Source organism: Macaca fascicularis, chromosome 7, assembly GCF_037993035.2.
Source record: "Macaca fascicularis isolate 582-1 chromosome 7, T2T-MFA8v1.1".
Lineage (NCBI taxonomy): Eukaryota > Metazoa > Chordata > Mammalia > Primates > Cercopithecidae > Macaca > Macaca fascicularis.
In genome coordinates, this window is record NC_088381.1 from 25,114,335 (window position 1) to 25,138,349 (window position 24,015).

General features: G+C 40.0%; 1 protein-coding gene across 1 annotated transcript in view; it reads right to left on the reverse strand.

Annotated features, from left to right (window-relative positions):
- The window catches only part of FBN1 (fibrillin 1), a 236,321-nt gene that overhangs the window by 201,847 nt on the left and 10,459 nt on the right, over nucleotides 1–24,015 (reverse strand). Inside the window, exon 3 of the mRNA XM_045395431.3 lies at nucleotides 1,981–2,063. Coding sequence (XP_045251366.2) covers nucleotides 1,981–2,063 — 83 coding nt within the window. The remainder of the gene's footprint in view (nucleotides 1–1,980; nucleotides 2,064–24,015) is intronic.

Consider the following 24,015-nt stretch of genomic DNA (forward strand, 5'->3'; position numbering starts at 1 on the left):
CCACAACTCCTTTATCCAATAACGGTGGTTCTCAACCTCTCTTTGCTTAGTCCACAGCACTTAATCCATCAAAAGCCCAGAACAGGCTATGACGAGAAAACCAAACAAACAAATTAAAATTCTGCATCTAAACATATTTGTATGATCATAAGAAATATATTAACTCTAAGATTTAATGATATGAAAATTACATTGTTACTTTTGGGAGCCAATTTTATTGTAAATGTTTTCTTGTTTTGTTTTGTTTTGTTTTTTTGAGACGGAGTCTCGCTTTGTCGCCTAGGCTGGAGTGCAGTGGCGCGATCTCGGTTCATTGCAAGCTCTGCCTCCTGGGTTCACGCCATTCTCCTGCCTCAGCCTCCCGAGTAGCTGGGACTACAGGCACGTGCCACCACGCCCAGCTGATTTTTTGTATTTTTAGTAGAGATGGGGTTTCACCGTGTTAGCCAGGATGGTCTCGATCTCCTGACCTTGTGATCTGCCTGCCTCGGCCTCCCAGAGTGCTGGGATTACAGGCATGAGCCACCGTGCCCAGCCTATTGTAAATGTTTATTGTTTAATTTTTATCCTGTTCTGAATTCCATCAACAGTCTGAGAGAAGAACGCTGGAATCTACCGCCAGAGTACTGATTCTACAGTCAGGAAGCCATTCATCCTTTAGAGAAATATTAACATTTGCACACCACCCAGAGACTAATATCATGCTGGTACCAAATGCTCTGCTAGTGGCCACAACAGTAAGTTTAAATGGCATATGATTGATATTTATCAGCAGACTAGGACTTGGTCACTACTTTTTGTCATGACAGGCATGATCTTTTCCTCAAGCTCCTGCACAGCCTTGCAAGTGCACACGTGACATGCAAAGCTAAAAGACTACACTTGATAGAAAGTGCATTCAAACATCCAAAGAGTTTAGGATGGAAACTGGAAATGGCTAAGAAACAAACTGTCAAAGGATCCAATAAACATTTATTTAAATACCTGAAGACATCATTTCTCAGAGAACTCTACAGAAGGCGAGGAAAGGGTTCTATTATAAAGTTCATTGAGAAAATCCAAACACCATTATATTTCTCTTTTAATGATCCAGTTTTGGTCTTAAACCATAGTGTGTCAAATAAAGGAGAAGCTTTCTGGTCAAAATCAAGAATTGAGAAAGAGTTAAGCTTCTTCAGGTCGTGAAGCAAATATTGGCCAATATAGTCTATTCTCCACTGACCACTGTCAGCCAAGTGAGAAGGTGAACTAAGTGATTCTTTAATGTCCCTTCAGCTCTAAATTTCTCCATTATACTAATGGCGTTTTCTGAAAACTGGACATTATTTCACAGGTCCAACAACTGTAAAAGCTCATGAAGGGCAGACATCATGACTAAAGTTGACTTTGGTGTCTCCATTAAATAACACCTTGTCTGGCATGTGATTTGTCAATCAACATTTGTGGGATATTGGGGAAATCTGGAGGTTGGCCTTGCCAGCACAATTCAATAGAGGAACCTCTGTTATCATTTGAGATGTTTCTTAGTCTTGCCACTGATCTTTGCCTGGTGCTCTATCTCCTCCCTTTCCCTTCTATCTAGGAGTCAGGTCTGATCTTGGCCCCTCAATCACCCAAATTCAATGTACAGGGTTTGGTTAGGCCTGTGGGTGGCCAGCAAAGTTAGAAATTACAATAAGAAAACCAGCAATAAGACTCTTTCATTCAAACTCCCATCAAAGTAATTAGTCTATGTAGCCAGGTACAACACATGTAAATGACACAATCTCAAGCAAAGTATCCCTGTGACTAAACTTTGAGAGGGGTTTGACTAAGTTGATGTATTTCCCAAACTGGAAAGGCAGAAAAGTCTTAAAGCTGGAAGGCTCTACTATAAACAGATTAATAGTACAGTTACAAAGGGCCACATTCTAAGGCTCCCCATGCAACCAACACAACAATAGAAGGACATGCAGAATGACAGGTGTTCTATTTACTTACGGACAATACACTGATTTCCGCCAGGTAAGGTTTTCCATCCAGGGCAACAGTAAGCATTATAACGTGATCCACAGACATTGGGTCTAAAACAAAAACAGAAGAATTCCATATTTAAAAAAAGAAGAAGAAGAGGAAGAGATGGCCAAAGGGAAAAAAAAAATCCCTGAGTTACAAAAGCAAGATGAATCCTGGCAGACAGATAAAGCAAACTCATGAGACTCAATGCTGGGTTGGTAGCTTAGGACACTAACATAGTGATATTAACAGGGACATCCCTTAATATTACCTATGCATTGGCCCATCAGGGAAATAAAAACCAGAGCTACAAAATGTAGCACATTCTGTCACAATTCATGAAGCCATACAAGTCTTAAATTAGACAATAAACTTAAACAATAAATTTCTTACCGATATGGTTAAGAAAGGTTGTAATAAAATCTCATGCATGTAACACTTTACGTTTCTACTCTTTGAAGCCATATATATATACATATATTTCCCCCCCTATGGCCCATCTCACCTCTATAATTTTACACATTCTTCCTTTCACTAAAATTACAGGAATGCAAACTCTGACATGAGTCAGAAAAAATAAAGGCCAAAACCTGTAAATATTTATTTAGCAAAAGTTTGGAAGCAGGCCAGGTGCAGTGGCTCATGCCTGTAATCCCAGCACTTTGGGAAGCCGAGGTGGGCAGGTCACTTGAGGTCAGGAGTTCAAGACCAGCCTGGCCAACATGATGAAACCCCATCTCTACCAAAAACACAAAAATTAGCTTGGTGTGCTGGCATGTGCCTATATTCCCAGCTACTTAGGGGGCTGAGGCACGAGAATCGCTTGAATCCAGGAGGCGGAGGCTGCAGTGAGCTGAGATCGTACCGCTGCACTCCAGCCTGGGCGACAAAGTAAGACTCTGTCTCAAAAAAAAAAGTTTGGAAACACACTTGATACCAGCAGTTATAAGAAAATAAAATCAGTGTCACTCTGGGTTTCTTGTTTACAGACAGTTCATCACATGTCCTGGAACAGAAACTCCATTCAGAATCCAGATGATCCACATTTAACAATTTCAGGGAGCAACAGAGTAAGGATCCAGTGACTTCTACAGTGGAAACTAAGACAGAGACTATAATACACAGAGACCTAGAAGAAGCAACCATTAGTTTTACTTTGCCACATCCTGAGGGCCTAAGCATTGATGCTAGTTGCTGGTGATCAGGGGCTCATAAGGAAGGTCAAATGTTTTACAATCAATTTCACACAAACTAGGAGCAATTCCAAAGCTTACAGGTATAAACACTGTAATCCCAAAAGCATAAACCTTTAAAAACAACTGTATAGCTAAAATGTGTTTTCAGTTAGGGTGCACTCCCACATTCTCTTTGTATATGGAGACCATATGACACAGTACAGAGCCCTCCCACATTTCCTCTGAACTCGCTACTTCAGCATCATGCCGGTTTGGGAACCAACGTAAGGTCTTTGCTATGTCCTTTACCCCTTTTGTTTCTCCAGAAAATCTGGAACACCCTGCAGGGCACCATGCATACTTCACACTGACAGATGCCGAGGTCAGAAAGGGAATTAGGAAGAAAGCTGGAGGAGCCAAGGAAAGGGCCCTAACTCTATACCCAGCAGCCCAGGCCTTCTCTGAGGATAGAGAGGAAATGATTGGATAGAGGCGAAATATGTGCATGATGCTAGAGGCTGTGTGAGCTCAGTATATTTCTGTGTACAATGGCATAATGAAATGTCTCCCTTGTGTGTATATGTGTCAAATAATGGACATGAAAGCTTCATATATGAAAAAGGCGATGAACATACAATGCAGCATTATCATCCTGATGGAATCATCTTCTGACCTAGGTTACTCAACCAATGGAACCATGAGGAATAAAGGAAGAAAGATGTTATGGAGAATTTTAAGTCAAAGGCTCTCAACCCTTTGTCCCTCCATGACAAAGTAATGCCTGAAACTTCAGTGTCCAGAAGTTCCTGGGGAAATTCAAATTCTCAGAAAGGAAAATGAGAGAGGAAGTCAGGGTAGACAGCTGGGGTAGAGGGGAACACTCGGCCTTCCAAACTTTTATTATAAAAGTTCTCTCGATTTGAAATGACAATCCAGGTCAAAGTCAACCACCTCAAACCTTCTCCAGGAACAGCCCATTAGAACAGCTCCGCTGAGATAGTCCAATCCCTACGAAATCCTGGAATACTGTCAGAGCACCCCTGAGCCTTTGCAGGGTGTCCTGTGGTTGACATAATGTTTTTTTTTTTTTAATTACAATCATACATTGGCTGACATAATATGTCACAGACATAGTGTCTGGCAAAAATATGTATGTCGTAACACACATACAAGATGAAGAAGCTCAGAAACAAAGGGTCCAGAATAACTATTTCAGTCCTACGAAGCCAAATATTCTAAGGATTTTCCAAGGTATTTGAAAAAGCACGATAATATAAACGTTCTTTTTTTAATGTTTAGAATCAATCTACAGCCAAAACATGGAAGATTTTACAATTTACTATAGTTACAAAAGAAAATGTAAATGTTGTAAACCTTCACAAGGGTAGAAGTAATGGGACAGATGACATAACTCGGGAAACAATCTGGGAGGGAAAGTGTGGCAGTCAATAAAGCAGCCGATCCTAGAAACAGAGTCTTCTCTATATTACACTGTGTTTTCAAATAACCAATAAAGAAAAGTTATACTACAGCTATATTTAAAAGTTGTGAAGAAGAAGAGAGAAAAAGGGTACAGATACTTTAGTGAACTAAGTCTCCGTCTTTCAAAGCAAGAAACCAATGGGTACCGTTTAAATCTCGACACAGAGGTACAAACATGGTAGATGGTGTTATGGAGATGGATATGAGAAGAAGAAAAAACAGAAATGTTTCGACCTAGTCACCTTAAGAGATGAGAACCTGGGGAGGCAGAGACAGAGTTCTCTTGCTTTCTTATCTAATATTCATCCACAACTGTTCATTTTAAAATATATGCTTTTCTATTTCCATCATCATCTTTCACTTAAAACAATAACTCTACTTTTGAATATGAACATCTTATCTTTGAAACAGGATACTTCTTGTTTCATTTATTCACCATTCCCTTTCATTAATGCATCACATTTTCATTTCACTGTATTTCTTAAGGTTCTTTATAATTTTGGATTGGACTTATTTTATTTGCATCCTCTGACTTTCTATGAATTTTAAAACTTTATCATTCACAAGTAATATGTTACATAATTTCAGTTATTTCAACCAATACCTTCAAATGACAATGATTGTTTTAATTGTGTTGCCATTCATTCTTAAATCAATCTAAATGCTATGCGGTATGGCTCAATGCAAAGTATTAGAAACATATAAGATTTCTCCTCTGCTGCTTTTGGTCTTGAGACACTGTAAACGAATAGAACTCGTTCAAACAAGCTGCGTGACATTTGTTCTACTTACACACAGAAAAAAACAGCTCTGATTCTGGAAATAAATGAATGTCTTATTGAAGCTGGAAAGAACTAAAACACGTAAACTCTAAAGCAGACATACTGGATTATTTCCATAATAAAATATTTAGTTATAAGGTTTCAATACAAAATGCTTGTACAGGGAAGGTAAATCTTTAATACAGTAACTCTTTGGGGTCAATGAAAGTATAGCATCCATACCTCTTTCTCTTTTCACCTCGTCAGCTATCCCCACCAAACCCCATCACTCCAGCACAAACACACAAAGTCAGAGTTAAAGCTCTGTGCAAGTAGCAACAACATTCAACAAATTTTTAAAAATTAAAATTCAAAGGGGAAAGAACTCTTTGCTAAGTGCTAAAGATACATTATTTTATTTCATCCTCATAGCAACTCTTCAAGGTAATTTTTATTGTTATAATGTTTAACACTAAAAAAAAAAAAAAAAACTATTGCTTAAGAAGTTTAAACAACCTGGCCAAGGTCCCATAGCTTAGACGTGTGTAATGGAGATCTGAACGCAAGAAGCCTGACTCTAGAGTACGCTCTCCTGACCCTATGTTAAGTCAAAGGTGTACTTAGAGGACAAGATGGTACTTCATCCAGTAGCATTCAGGGTGACATAAGTCACACAAATCACACAATGTCCATCAACAGACCAAGGATAAAGCATAGCATAAACTGTTTCGAGACAGAGTCTTGCTCTGTCGCCCAGGCTGGAGTGCAGTGGCGTGATCTCAGCTCACTGCAACCTCCACCTCCTGGGTTCAATAGATTCTTCTGCCTCAGCCTCCCGAGTAGCTGGGACTACAGGCATGTGCCACCATGCCCAGCTAATTTTTGTATTTTTAGTAGAGACAAGGGTTTCACCATACTGCCCAGGCTGGTCTCGAACTCCTGACCTCGTGATCCACCCGCCTCTGCCTCCCAAAGTGTGAGGCACCACACCCAGCCAGCATAAATTGTTTTTAGCTGTATTCCAATAGTCTATAGGGGAAAGAGGGAAAATACATTTATATTCCACTTCACCACTGTATGTTACATTTTTTTAAAATGCTAAGTCTTTATCTGTAATTTCTTTTACCAGTTACTTTCAATATTGTGCTCTGCAAGAACCCAACTCCAAACACCCTGGGGCATGAGTGAGTCTCAGCAGGTTTGATATTTGGATTCAGTTAAACACAGCCCTCAGAGATCCCGTAGACTGGCGAAAGCCTCTCTCAACAGAGCAAACAGCTGGCCTCTACCACGTCTGACCACATCATTGCAAGACTTGGCCTCTGTGCGAGATGTCTGCAGTGTGTCCACATTCCTTAGCCAAAGCCCATTTCTGCAATTTGGCCTCTTACAGCAAGATAGCCTTTCTGTTTCCTATGCAAAGTGCAAACTCCTTTTCAGAAAAGGTTAAGGTAATAAAAACAAGGTCAGGAGGCTCTTATTTCATATATGTTAGTTTCTCAACATGTATGTTAGTGATTAAACTCTTGCGCAAGGAGAACACTAAGCACTAGGTAATGGCTAATGAGGCTGACCTGCTCCATTAACTGCTTTTTTTTCTTAACCTTTAAGGGAAAAAATCATGATTTAGCCCCTTAAGTGTAAATCTGGAGGGGCATCAAAAGGTAAATGCCCTCACACAACAAAGGACACCCACCTGCCCATGTATTGTGTCCCATGTTAATATCTTAACATCCTACTGTTCCAAGGTTAAAATAACTTCCACTATAAAAAATGTGATAGATCATGGAACAATTACAATACACAAATGAGCTGCCTGTATTGTGAACTACACATCATGATTTGATTTGCTCTTTGATAATTTTCTTAACAAGATAAAAAAGGAAAAAACATCATGAGTCGTCTGAGGAAGGGGCCCATGCTACTCTGACAAATCTTGCAAATACTCCCCCTCTTTATTTTAGTGCCTTTATTCTGGCCCTCTTCACTGAAGTCAGAGGTCAAGTCTCCCAGCAGTGATTTGAATACCTCACGTGACTGTTCCAGTCTCTCTGCCAGTCACAATGCAACCTGGGTAACAAAACTTCAAACCCTGGTACTGAGAACACCTTCCGTGACTTCCCTAAGCTTCAGCTTGGCTCTCTAGACTGCGGTCCCCAACCCCTGGGCCACAGACCAGTCCATGTCCTGTTAGGAACTGGGCCACACAGCAGGAGGTAAGTGGCAGGCAAGCAAGTGAAGCTTCCTCTGTATTTACAGCTGCTCCCCATCACTCTCATTACCCCTGAACTCCACCTCCTGTCAGATCAGGGACAGCATTAGATTCTCATAGGAGCGCAAACCTTATTGTGAACTGCACGTGGGAGGGATCTAGGTTGTCCACTCCTTATGAGAATCTAATGCCTGGTGATCTGTCACTGTCTCCTATCACTCCCAGATGGGACTGTCTAGTCGCAGGAAAACAAGCTCAGGGCTCCCACTGATTCTACGTTATGGTGAGTTGTATAATTATTTCATAATATATTACAACGTAATAATAATAGAAATAAAGTGCACAATAAATGTAATGAGCTTGAATCATCCTGAAACCATGCCCCTGGCACCCCTGGTCCATGGAAAAGCTATCTTTCACGAAACGAGTCCCTGGTACCAAAAAGGTTGGAGACTGCTGCTGTAGACCCAGCGACTCTTCTCTGGATTGTCTGGGTCGACACTGCTTAGGATGCGGGCAATTCTGGCTTCCTCCTTTGAGGATGCAAGCCAGCCAAGCACTCTAACCTACTTTGTGCAGTTGGGGATATTTTTTTTTAGATAAAAGGAATCTGAAAAGGAACAGAACGAATAATAGATTTTATGCTGGTTTTCAAGAGCTTTATCCCCTTCTTGCCTTCTCCATCACCAGTAGATTGGTGACTCCATTACCTTTTCCTCCAAGCCACGGTCCATCTGTTTCTCTCTCCCTCTTTCTCTCCCTCCCTTCCTCATCTCCCCTTCCCTATCTCCCTTTCTTCCACTCTGTCTCTTTTCTTCTCTCTTTAGTTCCTGTTTTCAGGGCATTTATAATTAAATGCCTCAAACTCAATTTATCCAAGATCAATAGCTCCTCTTCCTGTGCAGCCAGTAAGTTCACTGCCAGGTCCACAATCAGGTACATCAGGACTATTCGCCTTGCCCACAAGCACAAAGCTGTTCAACAATTTTTTTTTTTTTACCAACCCAAAGGTTTTTTTATTTATTTTTTGTTCTTTTGTGACTATGGAAATAAAATATGATTAAGAAACAAACTGATATAATTTGTACCTCAAACAATCATGACACGAGTTTACCTGTATAACAAACCTGCACATGTACCCCTGAGCCTAAAATAAAAGTTAAAAAAAAAAACAAAAACAGAAAAAGAGCTAACATTTATTGAATTCTGGATACTCTACATGCTTCGACCTACATGATTGCCAAATCATGTTTTACAAATTAAACTAACCTATTGAGATACACTGGGTTGTGTGCTGAAGGGCTCATGAGAGGGACTCAAGCTGCCCCTTTGCTGAGAGCCACGGTCGGGGGACTGGAGGAGCATGTATGTATAAAGGGTGGTGATGAACCCCAGGCAACATAAAACATTACTGAGCAATCATTTCAAATAGGAAGCACTACGGGAATTCCTAGGAAGAGAGAGTGAGACTACCATGGCTGAAACGATCCAGTTCCAGATATTCCTTACAGAAGATTGGGGAGAGAGATGAAGAGGTCACGATGTACGTAATGTTACATATCACTGAGGATTTGGGAAACAAAGACAAAACATCATAGTTCCATCAGCCTCACAGTAATCACTACATTCATCCTATCTATTGAGTGCTTGTCCTATTTTAGCCCCAGCACTCATTTACCTCCCCACAATACTCCTATGAAATAAGTTATTATTTTTATCATTATTGTTGTATTATAATGAATGTGAGGAAGTTGAGCCATAGAGATTAATCCATCTAAATTCACACTGTTAATAAACTGGGGAGCCAAAATTCAAATCTAGTTCCTCTTGTTAGCATTTTTCACACAAGTCTCCGCTTGTTTTGCATGAGTGTTATTACAATCTTCCTTTTTTGTTACTTTTTCACTTAGGTTATTGTATAAATCTAATGATCATTTTGGATAGCTACACAAGTCATTTGTACCATCGGTTACTCAACATTCCATTATTGCTGGCTAGTCAGCAATATTTAATGAGAGTCTATCATGTGCTAGGCACTGTGTTAGCTAAGAAATAAAACTGACCAAGATGAGTATGCCTAATGCCTAGATCTTGGTTGCTAATACCATTATTCAAAAAAAGGAATCAGGGCTCCTGGGAGATGATTCTAGGGCTTGGCAGGAAATAGACAAGCGGAATCTCTAGCATCTTGCAGTGACAGAAAGTATAAGGAAGTGCTAAACACACATCCACACTGAAGGGAGCATGGCAAGGGACACAGGAGCCAAATGAAAGAAGTCCAAATGGCCAAAGCCAGAACCCTTTGGGAGCAACAAAGTAACAAAAGCAGCATTGGATTACAACACCAAGTAAAAAATCAATATCCATAAGTCCATACTGATAAATAAATGATTGAAGAAATACATAAATGGGAGAGAAGAGACAAATCTCCTGTGCTTTAGACTTTCAAATAATTTCAGAGATGCTTGGCCTTCCAAAGCATGAAGCATAACTCCCCACTTCTTACATGTGAGCTACACACATTGACTGACTTCCAAAGAGTACAGTATAAAGGGGAGGAAAAAGTGGAAAATCCTGACAAATCCTATCTCAGCCAGGCGACGAAGGGTTACAGCAACAACGACAAATCATGTTCCTACTATAAACCCTTAATATTATGTGATAAAAATGGAACTTTACCTCTGTGGTCTTTTTCCCAAAAGCCCATAATTTCAGTGTAATCATGACAAAAACATCAAATCATTCCATTCAGGGCCATCCTGCAAAATATCTGACCAGCCCTCCTAAAAACTGTCAAGGTCATTAAAAACAAGGAAAGTCTGAGAACTGTGACAGCTGAGTCATGTCTAAGAAAACATGACTACTAAATGCAGGCTGATATCCTAGATGGGACTCTGAACATAAAAAGGACATTAAGTAAAAACTCAGAACATTTGAATAAGGAATGGCCTTTAATCACTAACTACATATCAATATTGGTTCATTGGCTGGGCACGGTGGCTCACGCCTGTAATCCCAACACTTTGGGAGGCTGAGGCAGGCGGATCACGAGGTCAGGAGATCGAGACCATCCTGGCTAACACAGCGAAACTCCATCTCTACTAAAACTACAAAAAAAAAAATTAGCCGGGTGTGGTGGCCGGCGCCTGTAGTCCCAGCTTCTCTGGAGGCTGAGGCAGGGGAATGGCATGAACCCGGGAGGTGAAGCTTGCAGTGAGCAGAGATTGTGCCACTGCACTCCAACCTGGGCACAGAGCAAGAAACTCCGTCTCAAAAAAAAAAAAAAAAGAAAAAGAAAATGAAAAAGAAAAAAAAATTGGTTCATTAATTACCAAAAATATGCCATGCTAGTATGAGATGCTAACAACAGAGTAAAGTGTCCAGAGTATACGGGAACTCTCTTAATTTTTCTGTAACTCTAAAACCGTTCTAAAGGGAAAAGTTTATTTTAAGGTAAAATAATAATAATCATGTCCCAATGCGATTACAAATAAAACAGCTATATTTAAAAAGTGACTAAGACACAGTCTTTGCTCTTGAGGATCTCACAGTCTAGGAACACAGGTACAAAGAGTGTCTACGCAACAGAGAAAGCACGAACATCAAGGTCTGCCCGGGGAACTCAGGGTGGCCAGAACAAAGGCCTTTGGCCACAGCATGTGTGGTAAGCTCAGAAGAGGACTATCTCAGCTATGATTTGATGTTTCCCGGTTGCTAAGGGGAGTCACTAGTTTTATTTCATCCCACTGATGAAATTCCTCTTAAATTCTCCAACTCCATTAGCAAATCCCTTGTCCAAATCCTGGTGATTTCATTGTTGGACTAGTATCATGTTCTTTTTTCCTGGCTTCCTAGTTTGTCTCTACTCCATTAGGACAATATGGCTAAGTATCTTTTCATATTCACCATGCTTATTTCTATTCTCCTACAACCCAAAGATGGACCTTCACTCTCTATAATGTTAAGTGTCTCGTTATTAGTTTCAGATATCTACCAGGTAGGCCTAATCTACCTGTCCACTCTTACCTTTACCTGTACCTTCAATTCCCACCCTCCTACTCAGCTCCTCTTCACCATCTCAGCCCTCACTCATGCACGCACTGCTATCTCTGACACACACAAAAACCAGACACTTCCTCCATTTTTATATTAGCTCTTCCATCTTTCCATTTCAATATGTAGTTCCATCTCCTTCCTTAGTGTTCCCTGATGAATCCCATTCATCTTTCACATTACAAACACAATTCCAGACATATCTTCAAAAACGTACACAAGCTATACTGTAGTTATATATTTAAAACAATTATCTGTCTAGATCTCATCCCTGAAGTCCAACCCACCCCCTTTACTCCCAGAGTAATACATTGTTCTTCAAGCACAGAAACAATATCTATTATGCCTAGACCATCCTGTAGTCTATTTAGAAGCACACAAGATAATATTGACTTTAGGCACTAGCAAGTACGAAGTACAATTAACAAAGATTAATATCTCCTCAGCGCCAAAAGTAGGCCAGATGGAAAATGCCACCAACATTAAAATCTGTGTGATACAGAGAATTATTTCTTATAAATTTATCTATTTAAAGGAAGACTAACACATCTTTGAAAGGCTATATAGGCAGTTAAACAGAAATGTATGGTGGTTTTGTTCCTTATTTCACTGACATGCCAGTCATTAATGTATTCTGATCAATGAAGTTATCCATGTTTATAACTCATAAATCAATATTTTCCTTTGAGAAAATACAAAATCAATGTAGACAAATAATACACATATATAAATATTTGATTCTATTTATTTCTTTGGCAAAAGAGAAAAATAAAAATCCCACAAGCAACTAAACGAAGGTTTTCAGCTCACAAGTTGGCATGTATTTTATGATGACAGATTGTTGCAACTGATCAAGGTCATAGATGGAGCCAGCCTTATGTGGCCAATTCCTACAGACAACCATGACAAAATCCACAGAGTGACCTTGAAAGGTATCTTTGGATGTGCTGCTTGGATGAAGGCTTTTCCCACTGCTAACTGGAGTAACTCATAGCACAGGCAGCACACAGGTGTTGCATCAACAGTTTCATTTGCTGTGTACCCTCAGCTTTTCATGGAGATTTTGTGTTGATTGAAAGCAATAGCCCAAGAACTTAGGGTCCAAAAATGCTGTCACCATTTAAGGCCATGTACACGTGCACCCTCCTCCCCAACACACACATACTCTCTCTCTCTCTCTCTCTCTCTCTCACACACACACACACACACACACACAGCCTAAGACAATTAGGAAACAAAGCTGCAAAGGCAGTTCCTCAGATCTGGGACATCATTTTAGACTGACAGTCAATTTAAATCGTGTTGGAATCTTTTATAGGTGGTGTGTGTATATTAAAAAAAAAATTTAAAGCTCAAAAAGCCATGGGATGCACTCTACAGGAAACTAGACAATTGATCCATGAAGACCAGAAGCACAGATGTTTAAAGTACATCATGTGTGCAGCAAGTTAGCACTCTTCACTTCATGCTTCTGGAACTCTGGATGAAGCAGCACTGAGAACACAAAGTCTGTTTGTCTGCTTAGAAAACTACACCAGCAGAATGGACTCCTCAAAGTTCTCAAGGCAATGATTTGAATAACTGGCTGTCCTAGTGTGTACTGGATCACTTCTCCGAGGGAGGGCATCTGTATCTGGCCTACTGGCGTCACATGTCTGGTTGGTTGGGTAAAAGTCGTTCCCATACATGGAAAGAGGTGAATTTCTTCATGAAGTTTAAACTATTTGACCCTCTAAGGATGAGGAAGCATTGCTTCCAGACAGAAAATTCAGCTTATCTCAAATGTTTGCTTCTGGAGCATCTGAGAGGATATGGCCAATGACATGATGAGAACATGTTGTCCCTGTAAAGAACTGCTTCCCAGAACTCTGCAACCCCTGGACTTCACCAGGGAGCTCAGGGTCCATCAAGAGCTTTTCTTTGACTGGGATATTCATTCCGTGTATTCAAGTTGAAGCCACATTGTACTTTTCCAGAGGGTGAAGGAAATTATAGAAATGATTGAAAACACAAAACAAGTGGTGAGGGGATTCTGAGCCTGCACAGAGGCAGGCCAGAGGCGGAGCTGGGGGTGGAGCTCATGGAATTCTGTTACCACCCACAGAAGGAATTGGGGACTAAAGCAATGATTCTTGCCACTTCCCAGAAATTCTCAAACAAGAGCTCTGTCCAAGGAGATAATATCTTCTGAATGTACTGGCAGCCCCAGGAAGAGACAGGAACACCAGCCAATGGGGTCAGACTTAGGAGAAAGAAAGAGTGAGGTCTTTCAGGAACCTAGAGTGCAGGGTGATTCGATACTTGAGTTCCGAATGCTGTCAGCTCCAATTGACAAACAGGTAGAGCTCCAAAATTTCATTTCTATATTAGTATTTAGAACTTGGAATGGCCTGTCCAATAGAAACAATGTTAATAGGTGGTGGTTTGGTCTCCAGATCAGTCAAATAGCAGTCTCTCAGCTGCATTATCAGCTGAATAGGCTATTGTGGGCTGGTCTGGGAACCTGACCACAACTTAAAATGTTGTTTCTATGGGAAAACACATTCCACGGCAGGCAACCAGAGGAAAGCTTGGCCACTCAAACCTACCATGCCTCAGCTTAGTAAGCTGCCCAGTGATCTATGAGAACTGAACATCTTAAACTCGGGCAACTCCACACAGTCCTGAGAGGACAGCCAGAGTCAGAGCCATCCCAGCCCAGGCTTGACACCCTTCTGGACCCCCTGCATGAGACCATTAGGACCAACACAGGACATCCACAAGTCCATGAATCAGAGACTTAAAACCTGGAGAGTTCTCATCCTCAATGCACCTGACTTATTTTAAAGACCAGAAGATTCCACCCCATCAACCACTATAACATAAAATCAGTATCCTGGACTGGCTCATAGATGGACTTCAGTGAGCGATTTCTAGCACAAGTGGCTTACACGTGAAGCAAGGAAGCAAATCTGTTTTGAATCCTATTTGCTGACTTCAGTCTCATACCAAAATTATTCAAGCATTTCACCTCTCCTAAAACTGGAAATTGCCAGGGTTTTATTTATTTATTTATTTTTTTGCAAGTTTCCTAAATAAAGCAAATTCAGATTTATCTTTACAATCCCAACACCTAACACAATACTTGAATCTTAAAGGTTAGAGTTTCATTTACCACCAAGACAACATAAGTTAACGAGAATTCTGTAAGAGTAGTATTTAATTTATTTAAAAAGGTGGATATGTTTATAAGAAACTAAGTTTTTAAAAAAAGATCCAGCCTGGGTAACATAGCAAGACCCTATATCTACAAAAAAATTTTAAAATTAGTCAAGATGGTGGCATGCACTTGTAGCTTCCCAGCTACTTGGAAGACTGAGGTGGGAGGATCACTTGAGCCCAGGAGGTTGAGGCTAGAGTGAGCCGCAATCATGCCACTGCACTCCAGCCTGGGTGACAGAGCAAGACCCTGTCTCAAAAAAAAAAAAAAAGAAAGAAAGAAAAGTGTAATTACCAGTAAGAAATCAATATCATTTCATCTACTTTTTTAAATTTTAGAAAATTAAAAGGAAAAAATCAAACACATAACAACAATTACTCATAAGTGGAATACATGGGGTATGAGAGTGAAATTCTTCCATGTTTCAGTTGCATCATTTAGAAACATTTATAGCCACAAAAGCTTCAGAGATCTTGCAGCTCAAACCATACTACACGGCAGTCAGCAGGCCATGGATCTTTAAAACATTTCTCTGTCTAGCCCTCCCATCAAAACAGGGACAATACTGTTGCTCAGGAACAAAGGTAAATAAATAAATCACTGACAGATTTTAAGTTTCTACAAAGTCAGAAGAAGTTAGGTAAAAGCATGCAGTTGCTGAGATTATTTCATTGAAATTAACACTTCACAATATTGGCAGTCAAAACCTTCAGTTTTTTTTTTTTTTTAATTTTGCGATTGAAACAAAGTTGTAAGCATTTATTTTTAAACATTTAGATATTTGGAAAATTTTTAATAAAGATAGTCTAATTTAAATTTGAGGGAATTTAACCAGATTAGTACTTTAGTCCATGTGAAGTCATGCAGTGGAATAAAAATAATAATTAGCAACTATTAGACAGCTTTAATTTATAAAATTTACTCTTCCCCCAAACCCTATCAAGAAAATGTATTGGTGTGCTCATTCTCAGACGAGGAAACTGAAAATGTGAGAAGTGAAGTAATTTTTCAAAGGCTACACAATGGAAACATCATAAATCCCTAATTAAAAACCAAAAGACTTTATTAATAAAACATTCCAAGGTTAGTGCTAAAGATTTTTAGATTAGAGATTAAAACGATGTTTCCATAAATACTCCAAAGAGAATGTATTCTCTTTTTTGTGTAAACGAATTTGTACATCATTTTTTGTGCTCTGATTTCTTTTACTAGGTTTGCAAAAGAAATAAGACAGTGCTTGGGAAGCGCATTAGAAAAGGAAAACAATGTAAACAGAACACATTTTAGGAACATTCACTCCTATAGACTGGCACTTCTGTTTCCTAAATAGTTTCTGCATTTCCCAGTAGAGAATGAGTATTCTGTCCTGCACCCTCCAGTAAAAACATTAGTCAGCTCTTAACATGCTCAATGTTTGAGCAAGTGGGTGTGTAGGGAGCACAAGAAAGATTCAACATGTGGATAATTCAAAACCTACTCAGAGCTGGCATTGGAATGTGTTAGTACACACATTTCAACATGGGTGTAGCTTGTCTTTTGAAAAGTAGCTCTAAGCAAAACCATCAGGACACGCAGGCAACTGTCTGACCCAGCTTAGGAAGACAATGAGCTGCTCGAAGGCCTGGGTGATCCAATGATCTTCTAAAAAAAACCCTCCAATTTCACGTCTCTGTGACTTAATTCAGAGGCTGCTGGGATGTTGTCCATTACACAAAGTGGTGACTCTCCTCATTCCAATGGCCAGCACAGTTCTCTGAAATCCAACCCAAAAGATTTCTCTCTCAGTGTGAGTGATGCCAGCACTGTCCTCTCAGCACCCTTCCAGCTCCAGAGAAGATGTGACAGTATTTGTGTTTCAAGCTATAACTAAGCAGAGCAGGTGCTAAATGCCAGCACAAAGCTTCAACATGACAACTTCTGAAGTGGTGATGATGATGTCAAAACAGAGAGAAATACATCCATCTTGAATACCTAAAGGGCTTCCAAATCTCTGTAGCAGCACCCACTGACTAAAAATCAGTTCCAAAAGCCTGTCATTTCACCCAGAAGTTTTCTATCAGGTAGGAATACATGAGGCCTTAGAGAATGATGGACATGTTTCACTGACATGAAACACACGGAGGATGTGCCTGGCACACATGTACATGCACATGCACCATTTCCCACAAACAGTTGGGGAGGAGCTCCTGGGGCAGCTCTCGTCCCTACCTTCCTTTCCCCGAAGGGGACTGGGCATACCAGTAATTTTCAGAATCTTTCATTTGAATCACTAAGACTGTACTTGTTCCAATTTCTTGGGGGGGGTGGGGGAAGCATTCCTGAGAAAGCAATGCCGAAATGAAGGTACAAAAATTCACGTCTGAATGTTAAAATCTCTGCAAATATCTTCTTCCCCCCACCCCATAGTCCAAAATCTTACCAACTTTTCATAAGGTTCTTGCCTGAAATTCCTTACTTTAAAACAAAAACACATTGAGTGCTTCTATCTCGACACTCACAAAAGATCATGGGATAAATGAACCTTTGCAGAATTATTTTCTTCCCTGTCAGCCCTTTCAAACGCCAGGTTCCTTCTGTGTGAATTTTCCACAATTTCATAGCTCATAATACCCAATCCTTACTCTTAGATATTAAATAATTTTTCTACAACGAAGTCGCAGATAAGAAAATCAGATCCAGCATATTGCAAACATTACTGGCTGTGAAGTGTTGAGCCTAAGTTCAAAACTAGGAGTAAAACTTTACAGCATTAGTACGTCAATAGGAAATGACAGAATTTGAATATCCCCATTCTGCCACCCTAATAAATAGATCTAGAAAATGATTATCAATGGCTGCTAATAACACAAAAAGAGAGACTGGTAGTAATGATGTCCCTCCTAATGGAAGGACACATACCACTTATAAAGTCTTCCTGACAAAAAGTTAATTGAGTTTAATAAAGCATTTAGCTCTAACTAGCAATTCACAACACACACAGGGGATTGAGAAACATGGTAAGACCATCCCACTGGCATGCAATCATCACTGGACTGCAAGAAACTCTCCAACAGTGAAAGCCATGCGTGGTCCAAGAACTGGCCAGCGCTGGTCTACAAACTAGACATTACTAGTCTATAATGAGATAAGGAGCTTAAGCTAGAATCTAAACCATCTCACTGCTTCCTTCGTTGAGGAAGTCTCCCTAGGAATAAAATATAAGCTGAACTAAATAGTGTGCTTAGTGACATACTTTGGATTTACACCCTGGCTTCTCATCTCATCACGGACCAGAAACAGGAGTTTGTGGACGGGCATCTTAAGAAGCACTGCTGTAGAGGACAGGAACCTATTTTTTCAATACATAAATTATAAGGAAAAACTGACAGGGGGACAATCTATATATTCAAAAATATTTAAGACAGATCAACCAGTTGCAAAATATGGACTTTTTTTGGATCCTGATTTGAATAAACTGCAAAAAAACAAATAAAATTTATAACTCAATTAGGACATTTTAAATATTCGCTGAATATTTGATAATATTAGAAATTAGTGTTCACGGTAAACAGACTAATATTACTGTGTTTATGTTTCTTAAACAGCCCTTACCTTTTAGGACACACATTGAAATATTTAAAAGTAAAATGATTTTTCAGGGATTTACTTCAAAATAAATGCAATGAGGGAGAGAAGTAGATAAAACAAGATTGACCATTAATTGATAAATGCTGAAGCTGGATCATCATTGTATCCTTCTCGCTAGTTTTGCATCTATTTGAAATTATCCACATCTGTGTTAAATAAAATTCTTTTTCAAAAACACAGACTTGCAGGAGCACCTGGCCTAGTCCATCCTGATATCCAGTCTCCTACATGCTGTCATGCCACACTTTTGTTTTCTGTTTTCATTCACTTGAAGAACCACCTTTATCTGCTACGCAGCTCAACATTCCTGAGAGGGAGGGGACCTCCATTAAGAGACAATAACAGTCCAATCCCAACATGTGTGCCATGTTAAATCAGTGGCAAGAACTAACCAAAGTGTTTCTACTAAGTGGCCAGCTACTAAATAAGGTTGCAGTTCACTACATGGGGAATCCAAGAACAAATTACTTCACTACACCTGTGCAAACAATTAACCTATTGGTTCAGGGGATAGATCCCCTTGGGCATCACAGGTCCTTTTTGACATGACCCATTTTCATAAAGACATTTTGTTTTGATGACAAACATAAACCCATCAGTGAACAAAAGATGTGTTTTGGGGGAGGGGGTTTGTTTGTATCAGGTTCATAAAAAGGTTAAATTTGCATTTTTCTGTGCGTAAGTGGAAGAATTCTTAGGGTCCTGGGAAATATGAAATGATGGGAGGAAATCAGTCAGCAAAGAATCCTGGTATGTCTTCTGACCTTTCAATGTGTGAGAATGTGTGTCAAACAACCTATTTTCAAGGAAGGTCTCAAATGCAAATGAGCAGATGAGTCAGTCTGCAGTCAAATTAGACCCTGCTGTCTTCTGTCAAAGTTCAATAATGTCTGGATTAAGTTAGAACCTGCTTACAAGCAAAAAGAGAAAAAGTGGTTCGCCTATCTTTGTAAAATACCTGAAAGGTTTTCAAAACTTTAAAAGGAAAAGTTTATTTTATTTGAGGTTTATTTTTTTCCCAGGAAGTTGGTAGAGCACAGAAAGTATCTGGTATTTATTTGTTTGATTTTATATTCTTACTTTTTTTTTATAAACTTTCTGTTGGTGATGGTGTTATTTACCCCAAGGGGATGACAGACATTAAGTAATTTGAACATTTTCAATGGCAAATAGAAAAATAACTATTATCTGTTTAAATAGTTCCTTATTTAAAACACTCTACTCTTATTTTTACAGGCTGTGAATGAATATGAAGCAACCGCCACTTCTTAGAGTTTACTGCCAATCAGTTAACCAGAGCTGGCATGGAGGGTGCAGCGTATAGGAACTCTACGAAAGCTATGCCTAAATTAAGATAATGTATGTTTTGTTCCACTCTCACGGATGCTCGATAGTTTCAGATCACTCTGAAAGTCAACTCTCATTAAAATCAAAATGAAAATCATTAAAAGAAAATTTACAAATAAAAAGATTTTCAATTCCTCAAGAGAAAGAGGACACAGAAGAAGAAGAATGAATAAGAATCTCTTTGTAGTAAATGAGCATTATGTTGCTGCATGGCATGAAGTCAAAGGAAGGGAACGCTCAATTAGAAAGTGGCTCTTCTCAGGGGCTGCCAATCTGAGTCAGCCTGTCCTCAATCGTGCATGCAAGGCCTGCCCACAAAGCACCCAGAGAGGACAGTGATAACAGAGTGGGTGGAGGGAATACTGATGCTGTGGAAAAGGGAGCTTTCTCCCTGGGAGTGCAGATGTGTTGTGTTTACCCATCCAGCATCCCTTCCCCTTCTCTGCTAACCAAACTCTTCTTTCCTAAGCCCATTCCACACGGTTCAGGCAGGACTAACACATGGCTCGGTCCTGACCAGCTGGAGCACCCTATTTCTTTGGTGACAATGAAGGGCGTGTGACTGGGGCAATGCCGGAGTTCTCCGTGAGATCTGATATGCGGAATCCGGAAAAGAGGGTTTATCTCTTTACCTCTGAGATTGTAGGTTGAAAGGCAGTGTGGCTAAGAATTGCGGGTGGATATCTGGGCTACCCAATTATAACCAAATCCTTACTCCAACAGAGGCAATTAAAGCACATTTCAAGAATGGCCCACCACCTTGCCATGAAACAATTCTATTCCCAGGGTATCTCTGCACTGCTGCCAAAGAGAATGGTTTTCAACCCAGTCCTTCCATTTACTAAAATTTAAATTCTTTTCACAACATCTCTTTAAAAAAAAAATGTATTAATCAGGAAAGAGGCAAGGCCTATTTGACAGATCTGCCAGTTAAAAACTGCAAAGTTTTTTGGAAGAGTTGAGGGGGTGCATGTTCGTAAGGAATAATATTTAGTAAGTTTGTTTCCCAATGAAGACAACGCAATTTAGGGAAAGAGAAAATTTAAAAATAAAAACTTACCTCCAAACTGCCTTTAAGTATAACCAGATCTCCACAGATGTAGTAAGTTTCCATTAAAATTATACTTTTGAATATTTTAAAGTTCAGGTTTGCCTCCTGTTTCTGAATATAATCATTTCTATGATGAGAAAGTGGAGACTGTGGTATCCAGATAGGAATGATTATCTAAATTTTTGCTTTAGCCATAATAAATAGCCTGTTTGACTCTCTGCCTCATTTTCCTTATCTGTCACAGCATTATAATTATTTGCATCATCATAGCTAAACATGTCAGGCACAGTACTGAGAACTTGAAATGAACCATCCCATTAAATCTTAAGACAATAGAGAAAGATGAGTAATGTAATCACATTTACAAGTGAAGAAACTGAGGCCCAGAGAGGTCAAATCACTCGTATGAGGTTTCCTCCTGGTAGGTGGTGGGGACAGGATTTGACCCAAAGCCTGTCTATTTCCACACTTCCAAACCTCCCTGAAAGCGTGGCCAATGGTTACTAGCAATCATTGAAAATGACTCCTTGGTCCTTTAAAATATGGTCCCACAATCAATACCAGTCTACCCCACTACCCACCACCAGGCTCAAATAGGAAATAGTGTGAGGTAATTATAACACATACCCCAGCCACTAGCTCTGGGTTTTTATGACCAAACTGTCAAACATTCCTAGCCAACTCTTCAGGAAATGTTCAGGCACTTTCTCAGATTCCAGCTACAACATCGACTATGTGGCCCTGGGGAGTACGGAGCTCACAGGGTGGTAATGGGATATAAAATTTGCAAACTTGAGGTCAGTGGCCTCAATTCTGGGGTGTGAAGCAGCAGCAGTCCATGAAAGATTAAAAAACTATTTGTCAACTTAAAGGCTGCACATCAAGTCCTTCACTGAAAAGCACTTGCCCACATCTCCTCAAACATTAACCCCGTCGGTAAAGGGAGAGAAAGATACTCCAAAGGGCAGTTCTGCCTAGAATCATTGGGAAAAAAGGTAATAATATCAACAAGCCCAAGACAGGGTGTTCATTCAGAAAATGAAGCATTGGGTCCTATTCAAACACAGCTAATGCTCAAAATATAGTTGTCGCTAGGAGTAGGCAGATGTTTTACAGTATTATTAGGGGAGATGATATGGAAGAAAACACAAGAATTCGAGAATTTTTTTCTTCTTTAGCGCGTTTATTACATGAACTCTTAATGTATAGTTTGGATAACTGAGCCAGCAAGTTATACAACAAGAGACCAAGCTTAGTCACAGACCCAGAACTGCCTTAGTTGATCTCAGGTCATTTGACTCTGACTGCCAATTCGAAGTGTGAGTATGTGTGTGGTGGAGGGTTTTGGGGAGGAGTCATGCTTCAGACTGCCAGAGAAGACTACTTCTCTTTTTCCAACCACCTGACTGATACCCTCATTGACAACTACCTCCCTCAAAACGTCCCACCCCACCCAATCCCTTCTAACGTGGAGGTTCCCACTGACAGCAGGTTAGTACTGAGAATTTAAAACTCTGCTACAGCATCACCGCTTCAGGGTTGACCACTGAGACTAACCACACTGCCTAAGGTCAAATAAACGAGAGAAAGAAAAACATCCATGCCCACAGGATTGATAAGGTTTGGTTATTTCACGCACAGCGGAGAAACTGCAGATACCAGTCAACCTCTTGAGGGTAGGAACACAAAGAGGCCCAATCTATTACCCAACCACACACGTCTTAGGCCAGCTCTCGCCACCACGTGACTCAGGTTCCACACCTACGAACCGGAGAGGAAAATAAGCACCTTGAGCACTTGTTCCTGGACCTTCTCTGGGCCTCAGTTTCAGCATTTATACATTTCTAAAATCTGTCCTACTATAACTAATTTGTAATATGAATTTTTATAAAGATGGATGGTCTGGCTATGGAAGAAGATATGAGCCATAATTTCAATGGCAAAAACAAAAACATTTAAAAATAAGAAGGTCTTTTAAAAGTTATTCATCAAAGGCACGAACCTATTAGAGTCTGATTACACAATCTTACAAATGAGCACTGAGCGAACAGGGGAAACGATACACAATAAGCCGTTATTTACAGGAAGAGGAATGCATCAAACTTGACACAGTCCCATATACAGAGGTGCATACCAGACAATGGATTAATCTGCGTTTCCACTGCATTCCTCTGCATGTTTTCATAGGAATCTTTTCTGGCATCCAAGTGTCTTTCTTTTATGCCCTGACTCTTCTCCATAAGCTCTCTGTCCCCTAAAGAGGCTGATGAAGACCACAGGTCGCCCGGTCCCAGTGCTGCCGGGAGTGAAGCGGTTGTCATCAGTATCTTTCAAAACCCAGCGTCTGCTGTGTCCAGCCGAGGTCCACTGGGTGGCAATACTCTTCACTCCAGACCTTCTCCCAGCTCTCTCCTCCTGCCTCCCTCAGGCTTTCTCCTTCCCTCCCCTAACAAAAACCTTAACCCTGGTTTTCTTTTTGAACACCCCAAAATTCCCAGGTAAAAATTTTGTATTTTACATAGACCTTGTTTACTTTTCGTAAGGTTTTAACTCTCATTTGATATTCCTATTCACCCTATTTTATTTGCAGCACAGCTTATGAAATTACTTACAAAAAAGATGAGACAATGACGATGAAGAAAAAGAAGAAAAGGAAAAGATGGCAACAAAGAAGGAGAAACAGAAACTGAAAAGGAAGCAGAAACAAACAACAAAAAACACACAAAATGAAACCCTGCCTCTGGAATACATTGCCTTTATTAATAAAGATATTACCATACTTCAGTTCGAGGCCATGAAACTTGACAGCAGACAATGTGTCTGTAGGGCAGACATAAATCCCGTCTCCCAACACCAACATCATAAAATGGTTGTACTATATTTGGAATTAGATGTGTTTGGATACTTATATTTGAATGTAAGTATGACTGATGGTCTAGGAATTCATAACCCTTCAAAATGTTGAACCAAACCACTTGTTTAAAGGAGCAGTTCTCCCACTCTGAGCCTGCTTGCTGTCTGGAATACATCTCCGGCTGGGAATGGTGGAGATAGGGATTTTTGCTTTCTCTCTTCTGCTCTAGGGGAGCTGAATAAATAGAGTCAGTGATAAC